Here is a 27055-nt window from a genome sequence, read left to right on the forward strand (position 1 = left end):
TCTTCAAGAGTAGTGATTATTACCAGAGACATAAGTGAGAAACATGGTGCCTAAAGAGTAGACTAGAAATCTATTGGAGGACTCAGCAGCAGGAAAGTTGGTGGTAGAAGAATAACTTCAAAGAAAGAAGCAAAAGCCTTTTAAAACCTTATTTTTGGGTAAAGACGTTACCTTCATTGCAGAAATAATTAAAGGAGGTGATTTGAATACATTGCATTTACCAGATGCGCAATACACCTCATTTATGAGCTGTAGAAATTGTTATATATCACAGCAGTCCTACCTCTATAACAGACAACGCTTTGTTTTTAGTGGGTTATCAGCTCAGGTTAGACACCCAGGAAGAATGAAATTGTGGGCAGAGGAGAGCTTTTCCTTTTGATACTTGGTGTTCTTTGTACGAGTCGAGGACGGGCTTTTCTTCTTTAACAGGTGTGAGTTCACAGAGATTTTGAGTGTGGAGCCAGCAAGGCCACCCTCGGGGCACTGATGTTCAAGCTCATGTTTGTTGTGTGGCTAGAACTTGTAAGACAAGAGCACCTGACAGGATTACATTGATTCATTGTAGGTTACACTGAGAAGTGTGATGCATAGCAACAGGATTTGGAGTTGGCTGAATATTAAAGGCTGGATTTTCCATAAAGGTTGAATTTGGAAGTATATTTAAAAGAGCAGACTTCTTCGGGTTGTTTCACTCTAATAGAGGTGTGATGTCTTAAAGGTGCGCTTTATTTGGTGTGCGAGGGTTCGTTACAGGACTAAATAAAATAACTGAAATATCTGAAGACCCTTTATTCTTATACAACTAAATTTGTGTTGATTTGTTGCCAATGCTTGTGACAAATGGTAAATGGCCTGTATTTGTATAGCGCTTTTACTAGTCCCCCCTAGGGGACCCCAAAGCGCTTTACACACCCAGTCATCCACCCATTCACACACACATTCACACACTGGTGGAGGCAAGCTACAGTTGTAGCCACAGCTGCCCTGGGGCAGACTGACAGAAGCGAGGCTGCCATATCGCGCCATTGGCCCTTCTGGCCAACACCAGTAGGCGGTAGGTGAAGTGTGTTGCCCAAGGACACAACGACCGAGACTGTCCGAGCCGGGGCTCGAACCGGCAACCTTCCGATTACAAGGTGAACTCCCAACTCTTGAGCCACGATCGCCCAAGCAACACACCTCAAAATTAACAATTTATAACTTAATTGTTGCAACAAACCTGCTGTTTGCATTTGCTCGTGCATGTTTCAACCTGCCTGTGAATTTGCAGTTGGCCTGCTCGTCTTTTCTGTTTACACAACACAGAGACCGTGACTCGTATTTGTAATCAGTACATTTAACAGAGTTTTGTTTGCCTTTTAGCTTCTTATTAGGATTTAAGCTTATCAGCTAGTGCTCATTTATTTATACAAAAGAATCCACCTGGATAACATCGATCTCTTTTATAGTTTTTTTTGCTGCGGTGCAATTTCTTTTCTAATGTGTCATATTATCTGATGTCTAGCGCTCAATAGCTACACTAGAGACCAGGCTGAAACGGTTAGATGAGGTTTCAGGTTTCAGCACTTCCAGCTCCTCCCAGGTCTTCCAGCACACTGAAGCATAAAAGGAAAAAACATCTCAGTTAATTAGCTGCTGTTTGTGTTTCTATTGACTCACTCAAGTTGGTTTCCACCCAAAAATGCAAAGTATGCACCTTTTACCTGCCTCTCCAGTCTGAGGCCTTCACAGCACGATAAAACTCTGTTACATCCCAGCTCACTAGGTTCAGAGGCAAAAAGTTAAACAACCACAAGGAAAGAGGTTTAGACTGAGTCGTTTATTTAATAGATTTTATTAGTAGTCATGTAAAAGGGAACCAAAAGCGTGGAGCAGGAGGCTGCTGCTCAAGCCAAGCACCAAATAAGTAAAACAAAAGGTGATTGCTAATGGAAGAGTCTTAGCTAACGTGTGCTGTTGTCATTAAGAATAATATTTTTGGAAAAATGAAATCCAGTGCTTACTGGCCCACCTACTAAAACAAAAATGACATAGGAAGTAGCCTTCCTAACAGACAGCACTTAGTGTTTGTCACACTACAGTAAAAATGATGGCATCCTCATTGAAGTCTTTTACATTTTGAGACTGATTGTAGGTAGTTGTGGTGACCAAGAGGTTACTTAGAGCTTGCGGGTGTTGTGCACTCAACCCTGGGCTCCAACATTCAGTCACAAGGCACAGGACACCTGACTCCAAACAAACAGCGTTTGAGTTGGAGTGTAATCCCTCTGTAATCCCCCTTCGCACAGGTTTGCAGATAAGTGCCAACAATAATAATAATAATAATAATAATAAAGTACCTCTCTTTGCAATGGGAGACTCAACTGGTTGCCAACTGGTTGTATTCTGGGACCAGACCGATTAAGTATGGCAGCAGGTGGAGCGACCCAGGTCCATAACTGCTCTGCTTTTAAAAGTGCTTTATAAATAAACATCAATAAAAGTGTAAATATAACATTTGCAGTGAATACTGTTTCTGCCTCTGCCATTCTTGTGAATGTCTGCACCTCCACTCATTGCAACTCGTCAGTTGATCTCTGACCTTTACACATCGACTTCCACAGTAGCACATCTCAGCTGCTGTACCTTAACTACTTCCTCAGTCTGTGTGCTGCGTCCTGTACGTGCTGCTGTAGTCAGTTGGAGTCATCAGACACGAGCTGAAGCCGATGCAGCCCTTCTGAGCCCCGCTGTAGGATCCTCTTATCTTTCCTTAAAAAAAACAACAAAAAAACCATGATATCCTCTAGGGATCTAGGGAATTCCCGCAAATGTCTCTGGGCCTCATTCTGGATCAGTGCATGAGGGCCTGGCTCCGTCTGAAACAGACACTCTTTTAATGTCGCCTGTAATGTATAACAGACATGAGACAGTCAGAATGATTCACTGTTCTCCTCTCATCTTAATGTCAGTCACAGGAAATTCGTGCCTGCATGAATGCAGCCTCATTATCTCACACACACACACACACACACACACACACACACACACACACACACACACACACACACACACACTGAGAGCTGAAACCCTATGGCTCAAATGGCTTCAAGGCCTGAGGGTCTGCGCTGGAGAAACAAGAACACAGATCTGTTCACTCAATGTTAAGTGCATATTTAAATGAGCTAGTCATTGGAGTAAAAATGGGGAAAATTATGCACTTTTAAAATATACTAGTGATTGTCATGCATAAGCTCTAGACTTCAATAACAGGCTTTCATCCACAGTCCACACACATTTGGGCAAAATATGTGAAAGCTCTGGCATACATTCCTCTCATTTAGAAGACGGGGCAACACAAAGGCATTTGTTACTTAAAAGCAGCTACATTTCTTTTTTTTATGTCTCCACATTCTCAGAAGTTGTTTCCTTCTGCAGGAAATCATTTATAGTCAACAAACTTCTCAGTAACAGGCACTCTGGTTGACCTGCTAAATTTCGAGGAAATATGAGCTACTTATGGTAATCATTGAGGCAATGGTAAAGTAAGAAATTTTCAATTCGCTGCTTAAAGAGTTAATTAAATTTCCTTTTTTTCTGGCCTGTTTATCCAGTGTGCAAAGCCCTGACCTCAGAAAAACCAGATAAATAGCAAAATAAAAATTTGTTTTTGCTTTATTTTTCAAATTCATTCTCTGACTTGTGAGTTTTGCAGTCATTGTGGCTGCTTTGGTTTCTCTCTGACGGCAACAGAGATGTGAGGGCTTGATTTCATCTCCTTACGTTGGCTTTTTAGTTTAGACGTCCACTTTAGTTTATAAACTTGTGAGTGCAGTAATGCATTGCGGCATTGATGGGCCATTAAAATCCTAAGTTTCTACATGAGAAACTGGGACTGTTTTGGAGAGCCACACCATTGAGCTTATGAAGAGCTAAAATTGAAAAGACTGAGCAGAATTGTGTTGAGATTAATGGTGGGGTTCTCCAGTCCTCAACTTTAGTGCAGTCTAGCAAAATCAGTACTTGTCTGTCTTGTGTGTCTGTGCATGCAACAGAGGATAATGTCACCATAGTCTGCAACAAACCTGAGTGCTAATTCATCGAAGGCCAAGATGGGCTGGTGATGTGCAGCCCTAAATGGGTGAATAGCACTACAGGCCAGAGGGAAAACACATTAACCTTTGATTTTAGAGTAAACTTTAGCGTTGAAATGTCTCCATTCCTCCAGGTGTTTGTGGTTTGTTCTGCAGTCTTTGTCTTCTTAACCACAGCTGATGAATCAGTTCATAAAAGTGACCTGCAAGCAGTGAGAGCTGTTAACCTGAGTGCAACCCCTGTTTTTTTTTTTTTTTTTTTTTTTTTTTTTTCATACGACGTGGCTTCACACAGACACACTGTGCCACGTTGCCAGGTCTGACAAATGGCAGCAATTAGAAGTCTTTTTAATCCACTTCACAGTTTTATGAGTGACTTTATAGTCATGCTGTGATTCTTAATGTGGAGGTTGTGCGTTTGAACCTTTCTTGTGATGTTTTGGGTCGCCTTTAAGCTGTATTTTCTTAAACCGGCTTGAAAGTATGAAGACTTGTCTCCAGTCTTTTATCAGCAAGATTGTCAGATATGTTTTCTTTGCTTCTTAAAAGAAAAAGAGAACATTTCTTAATTTATCCTCACTTAAGAAAATCCTGAAGTGCTGGCGGTGGAAAATAGTTTCATACTTTGCACAGCACGATCTCTACAAAGAAAGATTGCTGAGATATTTTTATGGTTTCTGGTTCAACAGTTGCACAAACTCCAAAGATAAACATGCGTTGATGTTAAAGAAAACGTGTGATAGCGATACGTTTGATAGTAAGCCAGCGCTCTCCACTTCACAGGAAAACTACACATACAGTCAGAACACATGGACAGAAGCTCATTGACACTGACACTAGCACGTGTTTGTCCTCCCCCTTCTTTCGTTTTGGAAAAAAAATCTTTGTTGCTATGCTTTGTAAAGAAAAGATTTGACACAAACTAAATCTGTGCTGAATCCTGTGGAGAGATGTGATTGTTTTTGCTGTAAATATTACAGGCGTACAGCAAAGCAGGGGAAAGTGGGGTGTGGGAGAGAAACATCTTTGAGTGTGTTTGACTGCAGTAAATGTCTTGAAGAGTTTCAGTTTGACATGTGAGTGAACTTGCTATTGTTCAGGAAATGACAGCTTTGCAATCCAGCCTGGTTCTGGTCAGCATCAACTTGTAGATCTAAACGTGTGTTTAAAAACCTGCTGATCCTTGACTCCTACCAGGTCCAGACCTTCAGTCACCGTTTCTGTCTCAACACATTAGGATTGGACTGTATAACAGTTCCTTCTTGAGATGGATGTTTTAATTCCCTGACTTTCTTGGCTAAGATAGGCAGGCTGAAAAAAGGCAGGACGGAGACACACTTATGAGATTAAGTACAGCTCTGTGCAAATGTTTTAACCGCTTGAGATGTTTGCATTCTTATCCCTCATGCTACAACATCAAGGGAGCATCTGATCGTCTAGAATTCATCATGAGAATGAAACTGTCTTCTTCTTCTTCAGTTTTATTTACTTTATGTAGCTCCAGTTTACAACAAAAGTCACCTTAAGGCAGGGGTCAGCAACCTTTAACACCCAAAGAGCCATTTGGACCCGGTTTCCACGCAAAAGAAAACACTGGGAGCCGCAAATACTTTTTGACATTTAAAATGAAGATAACACTGTATATATTGTTTTTTACCTTTATGCTTTGTGTGAACAACTAAGGTGTGTTGCTTATGAAATCCATGAAGTGCTACAGAGAAAATTACATTTTATTTATGTAATTAACACATTTTGAACTCTTAAAGAAATAGAACAAAAGGAAAGACCCAGCTGAACTAAAATGATCCACGTAGCAAACAAAAACTGTTGTGAGCTGCTACCCTTATATCGCCTTTGGGCCTTTGGAGCCTTGACCTGACTTTTAAAAAAATAATTGAAAAAAAGCAATATGCTGCTATAAATGCAAAATTCTGCCTAAATATGTAGTTTACCTGGTTAATGTGTGTTGCGGGGCGTGGTCTGCAGCACCGCTGCAGGGGAGGCGGACGCACCTGAGCGGCACTCGCAATCACGCCTCACCGCCTTAACGTCTGTGTTAACTATGCTGTTGTGTTGGTATGTGTCGGGCTGTGAGCTGAAAAGCTACAGCCGGCTGTATGCGTACAGCAACCGTGTGTGAAAAGTGGTCAATAAAGAGATGCTGAAATGCATGTTCATGCAGACATCGTCGGGTCTGCCGTGGTATGTTTACAATGGGACTTCTGCTCCTGAACCTCTGCGCACAGCGTCTGCAAATCGGGGCTGTACAAAGTCACTTTCATCTTTACGCAGGACTGTGAGCTGTCATCTGTGAGGCGTGAGCGGTGTTTGTTTTTAACATAGTTCACGGTGGAGAACAGCTGCGGAAATAATGTGGATCCGAAGATCCATAATTGGCCTATCTGGGGCTGAAAGTCTTGATAAATGCACGGCGTTTCGGCGGTTACACCGGCTTCCGCGAGTGTGATGCTTATTTTGAGCGATGAAAAAATAATAAAATATAATTTTATTTTTATATTTCAAAATCACAATAATCTTCCAATTTAGAACTACAAGTTAAAAAAAAAGGAACTAAACACAAATAAAATACACTTCAGCTAAATACGTCTAATTTATTTTCCCAAACCACATGGAGGCGCAGTATAAGGACTAAAGAGCCGCAGGTTGCCGACCCCTGCCTTAAGGTATTTTTTTATTGCAGTGCATGGACTCCAGAGTATTAGACAGAAAATCCCAATAATTAAGCAAGCACTTGCTAACAGTGGGAAGGAAAAAGTCTATTTTAAAAGGAAGAAACCATCAGCAGAATCAGGCTCAGAGAGATGCAGCCATGTGCTGTGACCCCAGGTTAATAACATGTTGTGGTGGCACTTAAATGCATCTTCTCCCAGCCTCAGTCTGTAGCCGTATAGGGCCTTTCTACTCAGTTTGAGCATTCAAAGTGCTTTCCTACTTAGAGTAAATAATTGTGGTAATTGTATTTGTCTGCTTTTTGTGTTAGGTATGAATCGAGTTACTCGATAAAAACTGAAGCACTTATGAAAACCATTCGCTTTTTCACCCGCAGGTTTTTAAACATTATACTTACTGTGTTTGGTTTTTCTCTGCAGGGTGCTGGTCAGGAGAAGCTGGGCATCTACATCAAGTCTGTTGTCAAAGGCGGAGCAGCTGATATGGTCAGTATGAAAACTACAACGGAAAACGGGAGAAAGAATCAGGATGTGATCATTATGTGTGAGTGCGCGTCTGTTTGTGTTTACACAGGATGGTCGTTTGGCGGCAGGTGACCAGTTGTTGAGTGTTGATGGGCGGAGTCTAGTCGGCCTATCGCAAGAGAGGTGAGAAACTTGTACTTGTTAATCCACAGAAATAATTTGGGAAATCCTGAGCACACACGAGCAAATTATAATTGCAATTTTATGACATCCGATGATGATTCACCCCAAAGAAGCAGCAGGGTGTAAATAGTGTTTTTCTTTTTATATATTTAACCACCTACTGCGCTGTAGTGACGCATTTATGGTCACGAGATGATGAAACTGACATTTAATGTTATTTTAAGATCAGAAAACATTCAGCGGCACGTCAGCATGATAATTTACTTTTCAGAAGACCGCATCTCGGAGACCTCAGGGTTAAGACATCCTGAGGTCGTTGCATCCCGTTGGTCCTTGTAAACACACGGATTTTCCAGCACGTCTGGAACATGCAGCTCGAGCAGAAAAAGGGTGTTTGCGTCTGTGTGTGTGTGTGTGTTTTGGAAACAGCACCAGAGCACGCGGTGGCTAACGCCCCATTCAGATTAATCCTGTTATTCCTCTTGCTTGACATGCACAGGCTTGATTTTTAGTGTTATTACCTGCATTGTGACAAAAAGAGTCAAACTGGATTAACGGATAATTAAGTTAATTGCTTTAGCATGCAGGTAGCAGCTAAAGCAATTAACTAATTTTTCTAGGTTTCGAGTTTTTGTCATGGTATCATAGCGTGGTAATCTCAACTCCCAGCAAGTAGAGATTAAGGGATTTTTACCCTTTCTGTCAGACATAGATGTGTATGTAAAGCTGTGATGTCTCCAAATATGGATTTGGAGCCTGTTTTCTCCTCAGCGCCAAGGGGCTGATGTTACATTCCCAGAATCACTTCTAGTCAAACAGTTAGCTTCTGCCCTACAACTATTTATAGGATTAGGTTAAAGCTCCATACACAGGGACATGTAACAGATAATAGCAGGCATCCTGTGCGTGTCTGAGTGACACATCAGCATTGGAGCCAAAGTTGGAATGAAGCGTGTCTCTGGTAGTGACAAATATAATCCCTGCCTCCTCTGGTTCATAGTAAAGGCAGTTTGGCATACAAACAGAAGTTTTACCTGTTCTTCCCGTTATTAACTCACAGCAGTGCTGGGGGCTGCAGAGCTGTCCAGACTTCCCACTCAAAATGTATTCATTTCAACAAAAAAACAAACAAAACAATGTGCTCGACCAACAAGCATCAGGAGGCTCTGGTGCATAAGCTTATTAAGACCATTATGTCTACATGATATGAAATTTGTGTTTTAGTGAAGTTCAATCAACATTTCAGGAACTTTTCAGGCAAAACATGAAACGCCTTGTGAGAATTTGCTCCTTTTTAACAAACTTTAATAATATTTGAAACAGTATTGACAATGAAGCTGAAAGAAAATTGGTACAAAATTAAAATCTCAAAACTTTTATTTTATAATTTAGAATAACTTAGAATAAACCTCTATAGCTCCACCTGGGTGTTAGATACAACCTTGTCTGTCTACACGTTCTTTTACCAAAAAAGGTACTTTGATTTTTTTTGATTTTTTCCAGTCATGTCCTCATCCCGTGTTAGTACCTCATCGCTCTGTGGTCTCAGTCTTATACAATCACATTCTTTTCTATATGTGTCATATCTTAACCGCTTTGCCTTACATAACCAAAATGCCTGAGACATGTTTCTTACTTTAGAAAGAACACCATGCCTTAAGTTAGTACAATACATTCAGATTATATTTATCACGTGGATACAAGGAAACCGCACCATAGCAACTTCAGTAACAAACTAAAGAGACACAGGTCAGGTCTTCTTGTCTGACATGCTTTAAATCCCTGAAGTGTTTAAAGTAATCCAAAAAACAAACAGCGATCAGCATAAAAGGTGATCATAAACCAAAACTACAGCTGCGCTTCCCACGTGAACAGGTACCTAATATTGGTAATCAAGGTTGCCGCTCCTAAACATGTGACCACCTGATAAACTGCCACTAAATAAGCCAAATTAAACATAATCACAAGTCACACAGTTGAAGTTTGTCTATGAAAAAACAGTCAGTTAAATTTAAATAATTTAAATGTATGTATACATCTTAATTCATCTGATTGTGGTATGGATCGCCACAGATGCAGATTATAAATTCCTGTTTGCCTAAAATGTTGTAGTGTTGTTTTTCTACCCTATTTTTTAATTATGAAACCCTTAGACAGCCACAACTGCGACTCCACACTGGGCTAAGTTTGTCCCAAAGAGTGGGGCTGTGGAGGGGCTGCAAAGCAACTTGGCTCAGTGTGTCCCTCTCTAATGTGTGCTCCCCCCTCTTGTTCAGGGCGGCAGAGCTGATGACGAGGACGGGCTCAGTCGTCACTCTGGAAGTCGCCAAGCAGGGAGCCATTTACCACGGACTGGCCACCCTCCTCAACCAGCCGAGCCCAATGATGGCAAGAGGTGAGCGCACACACAAGAAGCAGGATTTTATTCATGACTAAAAGTTCTGGTGTAAGGTTCTGGATGTAATTTTGGAAGCGCTGATGATTTGTGGAAATCTTTGTGACTTATTGATAACTTTGATGGCTTATTAATCAAATATTAAATCAACTGAGAATTCATTTTGAATTCTGGTTAGTTGTCTTCAATTATTTCAGCCATTATTTATACAGATAGATGTAAAAACTTGTCTTGGGTTCAACCTTTCCACACACATGCTGATTTTTCTCTAATTTTGGTATAAATGTAATATTTGTATCTATTCAGAAAAAAATCTTATTTTCTGAATAGATACAAAGGTTGTTTTCTTCTCTTTTTTTTTTTTTTTTTAAAGAATTGGTAGTAAGACACAAATGAACAGCAATAAAATGAATAAAATCATTAGGAGTTTTAAAAATAATGAAGCCATTTTTCTACCTCTGTTACAATTCATTAACTCAATCAACAACCCTCAGAGGCATTTAAAAACAGCCACAAACACGGCTCTCTAAAGTATTTAAAAGTGTTAATGAATGAACTATTGTTAGTCCCACTGAAGGGTGTGCCAGTAATTTGGTGTTGTGGATGATGGAAAAGAAGCAGGCTTGTCCAGACAGTGTGTCCTTGTCTTCTCTGCAGCACAGTAAAAATCCTGCTAGCAGACTGGAGGATATAATGAGAGCTTGTGGCCAGAGCCAGCTGTGTGTGTGTGTGCAGACACACATGCATGGCAGAGTTTACAGGGTTGTCTGGCTCTGCGCTGGTCTTTGTCTGCTTGAGCGGTGACCCCAGATTCATTAAGGAAGCGTTCTGGCCGGGCCAGTCTGTGGTCCACGATGACGATAAAGGCCCAAATTCTCCCAAAGTTTCTCCCAAATTCCCTCAACCGCAGACTCTTGCACCGCTGACAGAGATGTTTAACAAGCAGACGTCGAAGGACGGTCTTTAGTTACAGGAAACTGGACAAGCTGAGCAGGAGTATAGATTCTCACAGAACGATGGCGTGAAGCCAGAAGAAGAAACAAATTGGTAGCTGTGCTGTATGGATTTTATATGAACCTATGTTTAAAACACACTTAAATGCCTTTAAATTAGCTTCAGTCACAATTACAGACGCCCCAGCAGGAGATCAGCACTTTGATGTGTGTTTAAAATGGTCTGAGACAACAAACGACTCCAAAGAGGTGAAAACACAAGCTCGACTAGAACAAAGGCTGACAAACTGCAGCAACACACAGATTCACTTTTTTTTTCTTTTTAACTGTTTTCCTCTGCTCCTGTTTCTTCTTTCACCTCCAGCGTCAGACCGAGGCCGTGAGAAGAACGGGAAAATGCGACCAAAGAGTGAAGGCTTCGAGCTGTACAACAGCTCTGTGCAGAACGGCTCTCCAGAGAGCCCGCAGCCCGGTTGGGACTCTTACCCCGAGCCAAAGAAGATGAGCGGAGAAGACCGGCTCCTGAAGAACCGAGCCGACCACCGCTCCAGCCCCAACGTAGCCAGTAAGAAAGCTGCTTATTAATTATTTATTATAGTGTCATTTTAATAATTCCTGTTGTGCCGCCACAAATATAAGGTGAACTTTAACTTTAGTTCTGCACAAAATAATGAAACCATTCCTACTTATTTGGTTTACAGACTGTATATTTAAGAAGGATGTACCCACTGTGATGTCGCGCATTGTTTTAAAGCCTTTAGTTGGCCATGTTTGCTGTCACAGTGTTGTCTGTTTTGGAATCGGATATGGTCATATTTGGTTAAGAGCTTGGGCTGCTAAATTATCAACGATAGCAAACTTTCCATGTGTACACGGATACCTAATAAAGTCAGTTTTATTTATATAGCACATTTAAAACTTGGCTTGAATTGTTGCAGGTAAAGCCAAGTGCACAGTGTCGCACCCACCTGTCACTCAAAGCAGCCACATCACTAATAATACATAACTTTAAGCTTTAATACAGTTCAAACAGATGAAGTATATTAAAACAAATCATTGTTCTTTACTATGTTTGAAATCTTCCTTTCATGGTATTTCACATCCCAACAAATTATATGTAATTTATGCTACAAGCTGGGAATTTCCTTTTACAGCATGTAAAATATCTGTAACAAAGTAGTCTAAAGGGCAAAAGGTCAGTACCATAAATTAAAATATGAAACCGAAACCAAATGGCTCAATCAGTTAAGAGGAGAGCATAAAATCATTCATAGTTCACTTATAATGCAAAAAAAATAATAAAACAATTGATCCATTGAGCCATCGCTGGTCAACAACGTTTGGTGTGGGCAGTAAAGGAAATAGGAAAAAAAAAATAAAACCACCCTCATGTTATTCTGTAGCTACTCCACCCTGATTTAGAAACACAGTGGCAGCCAGTTTTCCTGCTGCTGGAAAAATATTTATTTTCAGAAGAAAAGAAAATATTTTCAGCAACCATTTTCATTCTTCTGTTCCTCAGTAATTGTGTATTGCTGAGACTTTTTGTTTTTTTGTTACTGCACTAAAGCAACGGTTTCTCCTGCCTCTGCTTCAGATCAGAGCCAGAGTCCTGCAAACAAATCAGTGTACCCCGGAGGACCTGGCACCAAGATCACCTCTGTCTCCACCGGGAACCTGTGTGCAGACGTAAGTAACCATCAGACTGAATCCTTACCCTTATGGGAAATGTAACAGCAGAGTGACACAACATTTGAGCACACTCGGTATGTTGAGCAGAGATGAGAAATCATTTATCAGGTTTATGGCTTAGTCTTGTTTATTCCTGGAAAACCATCTCAAAATATTTTGTTTTTTTCACACGCTTGTTTTTTGTTCCTCAGGATGAGCCCTCCCCTCCCCGCCCAGAGGCCTACCCCATCCCAACTCAGACATATCCCAGGGAGTACTTCACCATCCCAGCCTCCAAGAGCCAGGATCGGGTGGTGGGACCAGGGCAGCAGGGGCCCCCACCACACTGGCAGGGTATGGAGGACAGAGATCGCCTCCCCATGGGTGATAACATCCACAACAACAGCATGCAGGTACAGAAGCTTGAGATACTTTTCAGATACTGTTTTTCTGGGCGTTACAACGCTCTATGAGACCCAAAAAGATTAGGAAAGTTTTCATCAATGTGTTTTTCCAAATCACATTTTGGTGACACAGAAAAGTTTGAAGACATCAGCTTGATGACATCATCATCTCCTTCTCCATCCTTTTCTGGCTGTGAGCTCCTCTCATCTTCGCCCTCCCAGTTTTAAGCATCGTTTGTTCCATCTCCTATGAGTCACCGTGGTTATATCTGTATATGCAAAGGCTTAAAAAGTGTCACAGGATTGAAAAACATATTTAAACATTAGAAATACAATTTAAGATAACATAATAAAACAGACAAACTAGAGCCTACATAATAACCTCTAAGGTAAACTTGGGAATGTAATAAGTAGCTGATTGAGGTGATATTGATTATTTGTGTTTCCAACCACCACCTCCTCTCTCCTTTTATAACGCATACTTTTCCTCATCTAATATTTAATGTTTTGATTGCTTTGCAGCGGATTAATCACTCTCAGGAGGACTTGTATCCACCACCAGGAGGCATGAGGCCAGATGAGCGAATGCAGCCACACTACCAGCACCGGGACCTGGACTACCCACACAGAGATCTCGAATACCAGAGAGGTCCACCTGGAGGTAAAAAGGAAAACCTGACTTCAGATCGGATCAGAGAGGATGACATAAAAAGGACCGCAGCACCTGTTAGTGTGTTCACTACCAGATTATACAGCAGCTTAAAGGCTGTCAGCATCCAAATGTCCCTTAAAAGTTGATTATCCTTCATGATTACATAAAAACACACAAATCATGATATTAAATTCAAGGACCAGAGCAAAGATAATTTGCAAAAGCATAGCAAATCAGACATGCTGTCATTTCTGACATTCATCAGATGAAAACAAAAAAAATAAATAATAATAACTAAGTTGTAAGTTATTTCACTTTAAAAATAAATATAAAAATCTGATGTTTTTGACTGCAGATGCCCAGGAAAAAAACTCTGTAGTTTTACCATCACCAAGCCTCCATCTTTCTTCAGAAAGCTGATTAGTACTAAAGTATTGTGCCAACATTAGTGATAAAATTCCTTTTTAGGCTAAGAGGGTTCAGAGGTACTGGTACTTTTTTTTTTCATGGAGGTTTAAAGGCTTAGAAACCACTGTGCGGTTGGTGTCCCTGGTCAAGCAGGTGACCATGTGTTTCTTTGTGTCTGCAGGTCTGGTAGGGCCCGACCACTGGGCTCCACAGCCGCAGGTGTCCTCCTCCCTGGAGTCATCAACATCAAGCCAGGAGCATCTCAACTTCTCCGCGTCCTCCTCTTCTTCGAACAAGACCCAAAACCAGAAGACCGGCCCGGGCAGATGGAAGACGCCCAACGCCCCTCACGCCGTGCCGCCGCATTCGGCACAGCAGCCGTCTCGGTCTGACCTGCCCCCTCCTCCACCTCCACCTCCAGCAGCTTACCCCGAACCCTACGACCCACAGCCGGACCTACCGCTTCCGCCCCCTCCAGCTGCTATCAACCCAGTAACGGCTCAGCAAGCTGCTGACCGCAAGAAGAGAGAGGAGCAGCAGCGCTGGTATGAGAAGGAGAAGGCTCGGCTTGAGGAAGAGAGGTGGGCTTGTTTTGTTTTGTTTTGTTTATTGAAATGTTAGTAAATAACAAAGATGCTTTTTTTGCTATATCCGGCTTGCTATTTATTATTTCTGAGGGAAGATATAGACAAGCATTTATGCTTTAAAAATAAAATGCAAATAAAGTAATGTATGTAACTCTTCAACGTGTTGTTTAGTCTTTGCTGATACAGAGATCGCTACATCATCAGCATACGCTGCACTTCTTTACATTTGGAGTAAATGAACTCTGCACCCTTCTGTCTAGTTACCAACAACGCTTCAGTAGGTGGTTTTGTCTTAATGTGCTCTCGTTGTACAGAACCTTGAATGTGGAATACTTTGCAGAAAGATCTAAACTAAATATGATCTTAAACGAGGAATGCATTAGTGTTTGTTTATATATAATAATCTATATTCTGCCTTTTGTTTATGCTTGTTGCATTTTAACACCTTGGCCAAGTCACCCTTTTAAATGGCACTTTCTCTAAAAGCAAAAACGTATTAGTACAGGATTCCCATTTTTCAATTAAAAAAACAAGGTGATGTCATACTGCTACACTTATGCATCTGATTTTGAGTATTAATGACGATGATATTGATGCATTTCCAGGGAGAGGAAGAGGAGGGAGCAGGAGAGGAAGTTGGGTCAGATCCGGGCCAACCCTGTCATGCCCGTCCAGCCTCACAACGGAGGAGCCATGCCTCCTCCTCACCACCAGCCCTCTGTGGCCTCCATGGCTCCACCTCAGCCTTACCACCCCCCACAGCCTCAGCCTCCTCCACCCAGACCAGAGAAGCTGGCCAGTCTGCCGCGGTCTGCTGTACCTCCTCCTGCTAGTGCCTCCAACCCTGCTGGTAACAAGAAATTTATTAGTTGCTTCTTGTTTAAACAAATAAACCAGTCTTGTCTCTGTAATAACTAGTATTCAACATGCCTGCAGGCATGGACACAGTGATCAGGGAGCTGCTTCCACAGCAGCAGCCGCGAACCATCGAGAGGCGAGACCTGCAGTACATCACCATCAGCAAGGAGGAGCTCACGTCCAGCGACAGTCTGTCTCCAGATCCTTGGAAGAGAGATGCCCGAGAGAAGGCCGAAAAACAGCAGCAGCTTCACATCGTGGATCTGCTGGACAAGGAAATCCAGGAGCTGCAGGTACTTTTGTTCACAACAGTGGGATGAGTGATTTGAAATCAGAGGTCATGTTTTAGAAGGAAGTAGCAGAATTAATGTGATCGACTTGACATTATGAGGATATTGTGGAAGAGTATGACCAAAACTGCTATGCAAACTGTTATTTTATCTTCTTGCCTCAAGTAGGAAATATTTAATAGTAAAAACCAGTTAAGATCATTCAAAAGAAAGTAATTAGGTCAGATATTGTTAGAAATGGTTTACCAGATATTGATATCAAGTGGTAGGTGCAGGGTGTAAATGCTGTATCACACAAAAGTGTAAAAGATATGATTATTAGAGAGGTAATATATCTTACACTCTTTCCACTCCTGCATCTATGCGTGGATAGAGCAGGGTTTAACCAAATACATAAAGCTGGATTTCTGTAAAAGCTACTGGCCGGTGCCCCGTTCTGATTGTGCGTCTGAAATCTTTGTGATGCCCATCCTACAGTATACTGTAACACCTTTCAGATTGACAAATGCTCCAAAGACTGATGAATACTGTACTGTTGGATATCAGGTATACTTAGATGACCTTGTGGCTTATTCCGGTAAGACGACTTCGGTTTCTAAACATCATTTTGTTTTGCAGGCAAAGCCCGAGCGAACAGCGGAAGAAAACGACCGCCTCAGGAAATTGATGCTGGAGTGGCAGTTCCAGAAACGACTGCAGGAGTCCAAGCAGAGTGACGACGAGGAGGATGAGGAGGATGATGAAGACGTGGACACCGTGATGATCATGCAGAGGCTGGAGGCCGAGAAGAGAGCCAGGGTAAGAAATGGAAGGAAATGACTGAGGGGGAAAAATGAGTTCTTCATTTGAAGGAAGTAAGGAAGGTGCTTTTTTTTCTTAACAAAAAGAAAAGGAGGGAGTCGAAATCGTATCATGTGCAAAGGCTGCTTTGGCAGAAATCAAACTTTCTGACTTCTGTTTTTCGAGCGTTACTACCCATCAGCTCAGAGTTCAGGGCGAGCCGCAGGAAATTGGGCTGATGGGGGGGAAAACAGAACCGCCTTTCAAATGCTAGAAGGGAAAATGGCTCCCACTATGAATGTCCTGCAATGTGCATCTGCAACATGCTTCTGTCATCGCTTTGCCATGCTGAGCTGCTTAAATCTGATTGGCTGGAGGGGTGGATGGGAGGGCAGGCGGCAGCAGCGTCGTTAAAGCTGCTTTTACATCTCGTGGATGTGACTTTTATTTGAACAAACGCTGCACATGTGCAGCCTTTTGATTATTTAAACACAGGTCTTGCACTACAATGGATATCAAATATCCAGTATTTTTAAGGTGAAGATGATGCTGGGTGTTTGAATTCACCGAGTCATCCAGCACGAGCCTGAGTGTGTGTTGAAACCTCAGGAGGAAAGTGCTTTTCTAGGTTTCCTTTCAGACACATCAGTTGTGCATTCATCCGGGTCGTGTGTAGATCTGCTATGTGTTCCTCCCAGTAGCTCTGTAGTGAAGGTAACTGTTTTGTACCTGACTTTTGCCAGACTTTGACTGGATATTTTAGGATGCGGAACGTGGGTGTCTTTAGCTGTGGATGAATCTCAGAGTTTGGTTGACTGTGTGAATTATTTTATTTTTTTATGTCTTTGGTTTGCTGTGTTCTTTTTCTTTGTTGAACTACTTTATTCATCTTGAAGACTGGTATACACTTGGTTTTAAAATCGGGGACTTTTGGCTGCTTAGGAAGGGAATTTAGGCTCATATACACCAGAAAAATATTTCAGACACTAATAGAAATGTGCAGGTGTTTCCAGCTGTTCACAGTGGTTGGTCAATCTTTTTTACTGTCTGTGAGTACTGTTCCCAAGGGCCGATACTGAACTGGATAAAGTACGCAAAAGGTAAAACATTGGATAACGTGGTTAGAAGTTATTGTGACAGTATTACTAACATAAAATAATCCATTTAAATGCTGTCCAGTCATCTAATGTGCATCACTGCAGTAAGGAGTTATTGCTGATTTAGGATAATTGTGCCTCTTTGTGGTTGTTTGAGTCAGATTTGTTTGACTTTTTTCCCCACGTGTGCATTAGTATGTACACTACCACAGGCATGTTCTGAAATGGGTCCCAGACCACCAGTAAGGTTTGATAGTGCTCCTCGGTGGTCATTTACACCTGTGTTAGATTGTTCATAATGTATTTTTAAGCCAAGTGTAAACAGGGTCTAGTTTATTTAGGTCTTTATGACTAAAAGTGGACATTTAGTCAGCTTACAGTAAATGGATAATACCACAAAATTACAACTTTCTCTACGAAGTAAAAACTTCTTGGACTATTTTACTTTACCAAAGCTTCATTGATAAAGTTGAAGAGAAAAATATGGGACGATGAGCTCAACGTTAAAGATGTAGCTCTGTAGTTTTTAGATTTAAAAGCTTCTCATCAACAGAGTAATAAGACCAAACAATGTTTTCACTTTATTCTATGTCCTCCCCTGCTCTTCTCTTATCTCTGTTTTACTCTTTAGTTCCTCCTTCCTTTTCTAATCTAGTCTTAACTCCTCTACACCTTCCTTTTCAGTATTTGGGTATTTCCTCCTCCAACTATCTCCCCTCCCTCTCTCACTCTCTATTCTCTTCTTCTTCTTCCTCTTCAGCAGCAGACTGCTGTCCCAGCTATCTCTGTTCTAGACTTGGTATGTTCATCCTGTTAATGACGAGTATCTTCTCCCTGCCCTTACATCACTTCCTGTTTCCTGTCTGGGCTTCCCACCTGCCCGTGTCTCTCCCTACCCATCTGGGCTTGCTGTTGTCGTTTCATCGGGGGTCGTGGTGGTAGACGGGACTGGGCCATGATTAGCTAACGAGCAGTTGGTCCTGGGATGCTTGATGTTGTTTGGCTGGGGAAGCTGTCCATCTCTTTGTCAACTCAAAACACCTGCTGGGGGACGGTGAACGAAGCTGCTGCTTAAATATTGGTGTTTGATAACTGCAAACCAAACCTGTCCATGCTTTCAGATTAGCAGAGCTGCGGTTGGTGTGATTCGTTTCAGCAGTGATGTTTTGAGTACATATTGAGGTGGCGCCTGCATGGCTGAATGCATCATGGGGGGCATCCGGGTCGAGACCAATGCATGACAGTCCTGCGAGCCCCCTGCGCTGCCTGCGAAGGGCCACATCATGTTGTCGTGGTGGTCATGAATCCATCCGTCTGTCTACCCATCCATCCATTTGTGTGTGACCTGCTGAGCCTCTTTGTCTTCTCTGTATTGGGTCTGTTCAACCAAGTTATTAGATTAGCTAATTCTTGCATTACTTGATTAAATGTACGTAAGAGATGGACTTGTTCACCCAGAGACTCAGATCCATTAGTTTGTGAAGTACAATTTTGAAACCTTTAGGAGAGTCGAACTCCAGGCCTCGAGGGCCGGTGTCCTGCAGGTTTTAGATCTCACCCTGGGTCAACACACCTGAATCAAATGATTAGTTCATTACCAGGCCTCTGGAGAACTTCCAGACATGTTGAGGAGGTCATTTAGCCATTTAAATCAGCTGTGATGGATCAAGGACACATCAAAAACCTGCAGGACACCGGCCCTTGAGGCCTGGAGTTCAACACCTGTGCTTTAGATCATCATTTTTGCTTAAAAACACTCCATGTCCAACTCATATTTGGACATGGAGTTAGAACTAATAAGCTAACAACAAGAGTTTTTACTCTAAAACTAGATCCTAGTTTACAAAATAAACACATTTTGTACTAATCAAGCATTAAGACTAATGATTGAGACCACAAACTCCTCAGGAAAGTGTTTAATTGGGTAAAAGAAGAAACAAAAGTAGGGTCAGTTTCTCGTAGACTTCTATACAATTGTTTTTGCAAGAAAGGCCTTGCCCCCTACTGGCAATTATCAATATCGCAGGTTCCAGACATTTTTAGACACTACAGCTTCAGAACATCACTTTGTGGTTAAATGATTGATAGACAGATTTAGTTTTATTTAACCAGGGTCATAGCATTCATGACCTAGAATGATGTAGTTACCATATTTACCCTAATGCAATAGTGGCAAATATTAACAAATAACAAAAATAAAGAAGGAAGACCTCATTGCCTTCAAATCTGCTGGAAAACCTTTACAGTGTAAATACAATTTTTTTTTTTTTTTTTTTTTTTTTTGTCAAATGATTCTTTTTTTTATGTAAATATATGGAAATATAAAGACAAAGAAAAGTGTAGCCAAAATAGTAATTGTAAGAAATTAAAAATATATAAAATTCACTCAAGCAAAACAATATATCCTGCATAAGATTTAGAAAAGGAGAAAACAGGGAGCCTTATTGGAGCTTCTTTGTGGACAGACACCACCGCGAACGTTTGGTTGAACTGACCCTTTAACCACCATCCAGCCCTAGAATGGGTGTGTTTGTTTCGTTTGTCGCCATGCTGCACTTGGTTTATGTCAGGATGATTTTCGGAATATTTCTGCTGCAGCCCATTAAGCTTGCAGTTACTTCAGGTACGCTTGATTTATTATTCCTCTACTGCTCAGTGGGACATTTAATGATCTGTAAACTAAATCAAGTACACCTTAAGTAGCCAAAGGAGGGGCTGTCTTTGCTTTTCGCTCTGCCCTTTTCCGGTTGTTGTTACTGCTGCTGCTGTTGTCGTTGTCGCTGCATGTAGGTGTGTGCATGTTTAGCAGTGTGCGCGTGCGTGTCTGTTTCTTTCTGCCTGTGCTGTGTGTTTGCAGTGCACACAGCTCCTCTCCCCAGGAGCAGTCCTGTGAGACAAATACAGTTCTACCTCACATTTGTACACAAACATATTAGTGCAGTCGAACAAATCCAAAAGAAAATGTGCTCAGATTATGTGTCTGTGAATGACACGCGTACTAATTTCTTTCCTCATTTGCATGCGTGCCTTGCGGCATGTTCCCTGCGGGTGTGTGTGACCAGTTGCAGGACGAGGAGCGGCGGCGTAAGCAGCAGCTGGAGGAGATTCGTAAGCGGGAGGCAGAGGAGCGGGCGAAGCAGGAGGAGGAGAGGAGGTGGAGGGAGGAGGAGAGAGCCAAGCGGGAGGCCGAGGAGAAGGTCGGTGTGTCTGTCCTTGAAACCGCTGGAGTTCTGACCTGATTAAAATGAATGCTTTGTGCCTTTATTAAAGTATTACTGAGTCAGAGCTTCAGGTGTAGCACAGATTAGGTACACACACACACACACACACACACACACACACACACACACACACACACACACACACACACACACACACACACACGGGGGTTGGACCGATATTTGAACAGTAATTACATTATATCCAAATCTACAAAATTATGCAGCTTTCTCTTGTCTTAAAAATATTTTTCCCTGTTAGGGTGCAACAGCCAGCTGCTAATACACAATAAAACCAAAGTACGTGATGCTAACAAGGAGCTATTAGCATGATAGGAGAAAGAAGGTCCTTAAAAATCCTCATTAAACATCAAAAATTCCCGTTAAGAACCAAAATATTGGCATTTGATAAGATTTAATGTAATTTTAATTCAGATTGTTGGTTTATACTTAAAGGTGCTAAACTTTTAGACATACTGGCAAACTGTTTCCCCTGATACCAGATAAGTGTTTACAGCACAGATGATGCAAAGGACAACATTTTTAGTCCTACTGAAAAAGGCTTTTAATTTGAAAGTGTTGCATGTCGTTTTCCTCTAGCTTGTCGATGTAAGCTAAAATGTGGCCACTGTGTTTATAATTCAGTTTGTTTGCATATTTAGCCTGCACTTTGGTAAAAATAAATTACGTTTTATATTCACACCTTGATTTCAGAGAGATTTTAAACTATACCAACCCATCATATCGGTCTAACCCCTGAATGTGAAGATGCTTTGGAAGAATTCAGACCCTTTTATCTGGTGCACGCTTAACTGTCTAATAAATGCAATTAAAATTGCAGATAATAGGATTTTATCAGTCCTACTATAGTTAAACTATAGTTATTTATATATTAATCCTTTGTATCTAGCCTCAGTTTGGTGGGCCTTTAGCAAACTGTTTTCCTCTGTAAGCAAGAGATTTTTAGTTACTTAAGCTGTTGTGGGAAATAGAGAGCAGAGCGAGAAATGCAGCTGTCATTTCGCAACCCTCACCTGCCGCCACGAGCTCCGGGTAGTGATTGAAAGAATGAGATCGTGGATTCAAGCGGCGGACAAGGGCTTCCTCTCACTGGCGGTCAGGGTTAGCGAGAGTGTGAGGTGAGCTCTGTCTCAGAGTACTAGTAATACGTGAACATACAAGAAAAAAAAAAAAGCAACGAATGAATGGATGACAAGATGGGACACTTAATGTGGGATTAATTGTCAAAAAAGCACCTTTGCTTCTTTTTAAACTAAAGCTTCACTGTAATGGTAAAATGTGCAGCAGATGAATGAGTCTGAAAACTTCCCAAAGCTTTTACTTTCATGCCTTTGTTGGCTTAGGCTTCAATGTCACTTAGTAACTCAGGTTAATATGAGAGATGAAATGTAATACATGTGCTGTATTTTTAAATGACCAGTGGTTTGGTGCAGCATTCACCCACCCACATGTGTCGTGCGTGTTTAATCAAACATGCTCATTGTTTTTTTTATCTTTGTGTCGTGCCCGCTGATTTCACTGTGATACCGTTAGCGCGGTCCATTTGTCCTGTGAGCTGCAAACCACCCATAAGACCACTGGTTGTTTAAAAATAACATGCATATTTATTCAGATTTTTACCGTTCAGTTTCAACTTTAGGCATCCCAGAAATCTCAGGGATTTGATTAAATGTTAATTAGGAGAATATTTAGGTGTTTCTAAGATAAATAAACTGTTTTCAGGCTGTTATGATTGCTCTGATGTTTATTATGAAATTGTCCAGTTGCATGTCCTCATCCTGTGCACCCCCCCACCCTATGTGATGTGTTGCTGTGTCATGTTACGTGCCTCCACCCACCTGAAGCATGGGACTCCCATCATGTTGTTGTTATCGTCAGTGTGCGTCAGGAAGTTTCAGTTATTTTGGGGAAGCAGTTTTGATTCATTTATTTTTTGTGAGGTTTTTAATTTTATTTTTTGTTGTCATTTCATCCAGCATTGCTTTGGAAACTATGTTTAGGGGAATGCTGCCCACCCTCCTCCAACTTTTCCCGAAAACCACATGCTTTATACCCACATCATGCACACACACACACACGCACCGCAGAGGTCTGTCGGCCCACCTGCCTCATACCCGCCCTCAGCCATCATTACTGTACATATTCAGAAACCCAGCCACTCACTCATTCAAACCCCACACATCCACTAATCCCTCCCAGTTTCTTCAGATTCCCACTGGGCTGGCTGAACCCGGCCATAGCGGCTCGGATACACCCACAGCAGCGCATGGTCTCTCTGAAGACATGTACAATCACAACTACACTCAGCCCTCCCCTCAGCCTCCTCCCGGCAGGCCTTCAACACATGAAACGGACCAAAAAATGTGAAGATAATCTGATACAAGAAGCATCCAGATTGAGTGACCCCGGAGCGGCTGGTCACGCTCCAAACCTCAAAATCTAAACACATTCACCAGTGAAGCTTCATCACAGGCCTCCCACCCCCTAGTGTAGATATTGGAGCTCAGCCACTGGAGACAGGGTGGGCTGGAAACTTAAAAACCTACCCACAAACCATAAAATACAAACCCGGGCCACACAGAAAACCGAGCACACATGGACACCCAGCACACATACACAAACAGAGTGATGAGGAAAGAGGAGACGGCGGTAAGCTGGATTCTTTTAGCGTTGTGTCAAGTTAGCGGATTTCATAGACCAGTTGGAGATTTCCCAGGTTTGGTTGATGGACAGCATTAAAAAAAAACACGAGATTAGATTTTCGCAGTGATGTGGAGCAACACATGCATCAGGCGTGACGTTCAGGACCGCCGAGCTGCATCAGTGTACATTCACAGACACAGGAAACCAGCAGAATTGAGACCAGCTCAGGGGCATCAGCCTTGAAGTTGGTCCCTGATTTTATTTTATTTTTTTATCTTTCTGAAACCTAATAAGATGATTTAAAAAAAAAAAAAAAAAAGAAAAAAAAAAGAAAAGAAAAGCTGGCTTTGTGAAATAGCTGTAGGAAGGGAAAGCAGATGTGGTTATGTTCCTAAAACTGAGAGCACATTAATCATAACATTTTAAAGATGAAGTTAATCGTTCCCTTTTGGATGGATTGTTGACATCAGTACTGAAAAAGTAGCTTATTAGTTAATTAATGCTTTTTATTTTTGAGTTACCCAGCTCCTCAAATGTGTAGGTTTGCAATTTTTTCAGAAAAAGCAGGAATTTAAAATATTCCACTTTCGCCTCTGAGGAAACGCTTCCTCACATTTGAATAACTGAAATTATGTATCATTTCATAAACTTTGAGTTATTTCAATCAAGTTAAATAGATTTTAAATGAATAATAAACACATGAATCATTCATGAAAGCAGTAATCAGATGCTTCTTTCCAGAGCAGCTGCGTCTGGACTGTTTTCACAGCTTGCAACCATTTTTTTTTTTTTTTTTTTTTTTTTTTTTAACATACCTCAAATTATCCTGTTTATGCTTGAAGGGAAATTGTGCTTGATTATTAATTACTCCTCCCATTTGCAGCCTAAAAAGTTTACATGTAGATAACTTGGAGAGCTGCTTACTCTGATTTATAAATTATATAAAACAAATGGAGGAAAAAAAGCTTTTTCCATTTGAAACTTTTATTAGTGTAAATCTTAAAACGTTCTCAGCTGGTCGAGTTTTTTGCTTGTGATTTTGTCTGCTTTGCACCACAAAGCAGGTTTATATGACTTAAAATTTAAGGTATTTTTTTGTGTATTTGTTTTAATAAGAAACACAGGAGAAAATAAATGTTATAGTTGTTTATTAATAAAACTTTTTTAAATCCCAGAGGACGCACTGAAGTGTGAGGCAGTACCTTTATGCAACTGAGCCCCCACTTCTTAATATCAGTTTAGCTCATACTTCCACTTTTGAGCCACTTTTTTTTCTATTGATTTTCCAGTTCTTTCGTCCCGTGGATGATCTTAAGTCAGGGATGCTTCATTTTTGTTCTCGGATTCAGAATTGTTACACCTCAAACATGTCATCAGTATTTCTGAGTCATTCATTAAGATGCAGCTGGAAGACCTTATGAAACGATGCCCCTGACCTGCTGGTACGGTTTAGTTTTGGCGCACTTTGCAGATCTTACATGCGGCTGTAGTTCAGGTTCAGTTGGAGTTTGGGTGGGAGTCTCATCAGACTGGTGGAGCGCTGCTTGTGCAGAAGCAGAGTAGTGCAGCTCGTTGAGTAGTTTCCCACGTAGCTGATTAGTGTTAGGTGTGAGCCATTGAGAGCGGCGCTTACTAACAGGTTGTCCCTCCCCTAGAGGAGACAGGAGGAGGAGTACTACGCTCGCCTGGAGGCCGAGCGGCGCCGGCAGCACGAGGAGGCGGAGAGAAAGCTGCTGACGCCTGACGAGCCGGCCGGTCTGTATCGGCCCCCGCTTCCACGGGATTACCAACCCCTCTCCCCCCAAAACCCTACTAACACCCCCCCACCCCCACCACAGAGAAACACCTCCTACCTCAAAACCCAGGTCACCTCCCCCGACATGCTCTACACCGCCAAGTTTGTCACCTACACGGGCGATGACGAAGACGAGGAGGACTCCACCAAAGCAGGGAGTGGCGGCGGCGGCCAATCAGGTCAGGTGAAGCTGTCGGCGACCCGGAAGTCGTACGGCGACCTCCCGGCCACCGCCTCGCCTAATCACAGCAAGCCTCAGCCGCCGCCCACTGCGCGCAAGCCCCGCCCTCTTTCTGACGGCATCTTCCTGTCTGGCTCATTCCAGCCGCCAGTCAACAACTCCAACAGTACAGCCCCCCCCCTTCCTGCCAAACCGAGCTCCATGCCCCCAGGAGGCTATAAAGGTAGAACTGGAGAGAGGAGTCAGGCTCGCCACAGCGCCCTGTAAAGCGCCCGCCCCTCCCTCTCACTCACTCATCTTCATTTTCTACCCACTCCTTTATGGTTTAGTGCTACTTTCTTCTTGGTTTATCTTGTTTTCAGTAGAGAGGTGTCGTGCCCTTTCACTTCCACCGTCTACTTTTTTTCCTCTCTTACATGTTTGTCCAAATTTATTTGTTTTTTCCTTTTTTTTTGTCGTCGATTCATCACTGTGTTAGTTTTTATATGTGGAAATTTGCCCCCCCCCTCTCTCTCTTCCTCCTCAAGCAAATCAGGTTCTGTTTGTTTCATATTTTTCATTGTAGGTTTATTTGAACACCTCTTGTCCCCCAGTAATTTTTTTCCCCCGCCCTCCGTCCTCATCTTCCTCCAATCACCCTCCCCTCCCCCTTCGATCAGCACTAGTGAACAGAAAAAAGCAATCGATAATCACGCCACCACTTTTTGCTGCAGATTGAGACCCATCAGAGCCAATCATAGTACTGTTGGTGTTGTCGCTCGCCGCCTCCTTTGTGTCTGGTTGGTTGCTGCTTGGGAATTTGGGTTGGGGGGGCGGGGGTAAAGGCCAGCCGTCAGTCTGCCTGCCTGCCTGCCTGTCTTCCCCACCCCCCCTGTCCTGCCCCGTGGCTCTGCTTAGCGGTGTTGGCTTTAAAGGGAAGGAGACACACCATTGGCTTTTCACACCCATCAATCACTCAATTGAGCAGAATCATTTCATAAACATGCAAAAACTGCACACGGCAGCAGTGTGTTGAGTGAAAGAGCTCCTCTTTGTCTGTGTCTGTTTAAACGGCTCGTTTTCCTTCTCTATAGCTCAGTCTACTCAGACCATACTGACGGAGCGTCATAAATTCTAGAGGTTCATGATCAGTCTGCCGCTTTTTTTATCGAGAGGTTAAAATAGTCTTTAACGCAGTCCAAATGTGGATTTATCCATGTCAGATATTATTTCAAGATAGGCATCTCTTCTTCATTGTTTGAAAGAGATCGAGCTGTTTGGAAGTTTTGTGTTCCCACAAAAATTTCACCCAGAATTTTATTTCTTCCGTATCCCTTTGATAGAGCTCGTATAAAAGATAAACGCAGGGCTCCGCGATGGAAATGTGAAACCTGCTGAGCCTTAAACACGCATTCTTTCTAATGACCAGCAGGCGGCAAGTAAACAAGCCAGCTTGGAAGCTAGCCTGAGAAGATGACCTCGCTAAGCAATTCCCTAATGACTTTATGGGTCAGTTATTAGATTTACTTAATAAAAGATGATTGTTTTGTAAATGATGATCCAGTTTAGAGTTGAAGAGAAAAAACAAAGCAAGGTAAGATTTAGGGAGAGCTTCTCTGCTCCTGATGGAACAGGAACCCATGAGGTTTTTGATCCTCTTTTAGTTTAAAGGAACAAAAAAGTCCCCAAAATAAAAAAAAAAGAAACTA

At 42.0% G+C, this 27055-nt stretch overlaps 1 protein-coding gene across 17 annotated transcripts in view; it reads left to right on the forward strand.

Moving 5' to 3' along the window:
- The window catches only part of afdna (afadin, adherens junction formation factor a), a 113730-nt gene that overhangs the window by 81894 nt on the left and 4781 nt on the right, over positions 1-27055 (forward strand). For 6 of the 17 annotated variants that reach the window (XM_084954004.1, XM_084954005.1, XM_084954009.1 and 3 more), the window contains 14 exons: positions 7187-7252; positions 7341-7414; positions 9691-9809; positions 11127-11327; positions 12360-12451; positions 12646-12846; positions 13360-13498; positions 14079-14478; positions 15090-15334; positions 15421-15635; positions 16251-16430; positions 18270-18308; positions 20572-20706; positions 25047-25146. In XM_084954004.1, the coding sequence (XP_084810130.1) occupies positions 7187-7252; positions 7341-7414; positions 9691-9809; positions 11127-11327; positions 12360-12451; positions 12646-12846; positions 13360-13498; positions 14079-14478; positions 15090-15334; positions 15421-15635; positions 16251-16430; positions 18270-18308; positions 20572-20706; positions 25047-25146 (2206 nt within the window). Of the gene's footprint in view, positions 1-7186; positions 7253-7340; positions 7415-9690; positions 9810-11126; positions 11328-12359; positions 12452-12645; positions 12847-13359; positions 13499-14078; positions 14479-15089; positions 15335-15420; positions 15636-16250; positions 16431-18269; positions 18309-20571; positions 20707-25046; positions 25591-27055 lie in introns of all 17 variants that reach the window. The other 11 variants (XM_084954010.1, XM_084954015.1, XM_084954014.1 and 8 more) reach the window with 6 other exon arrangements.

This window comes from Perissodus microlepis, chromosome 15 (assembly GCF_051167445.1).
Source record: "Perissodus microlepis isolate ML-2025 ecotype Zambia chromosome 15, ASM5116744v1, whole genome shotgun sequence".
Classification (NCBI taxonomy): domain Eukaryota; kingdom Metazoa; phylum Chordata; class Actinopteri; order Cichliformes; family Cichlidae; genus Perissodus; species Perissodus microlepis.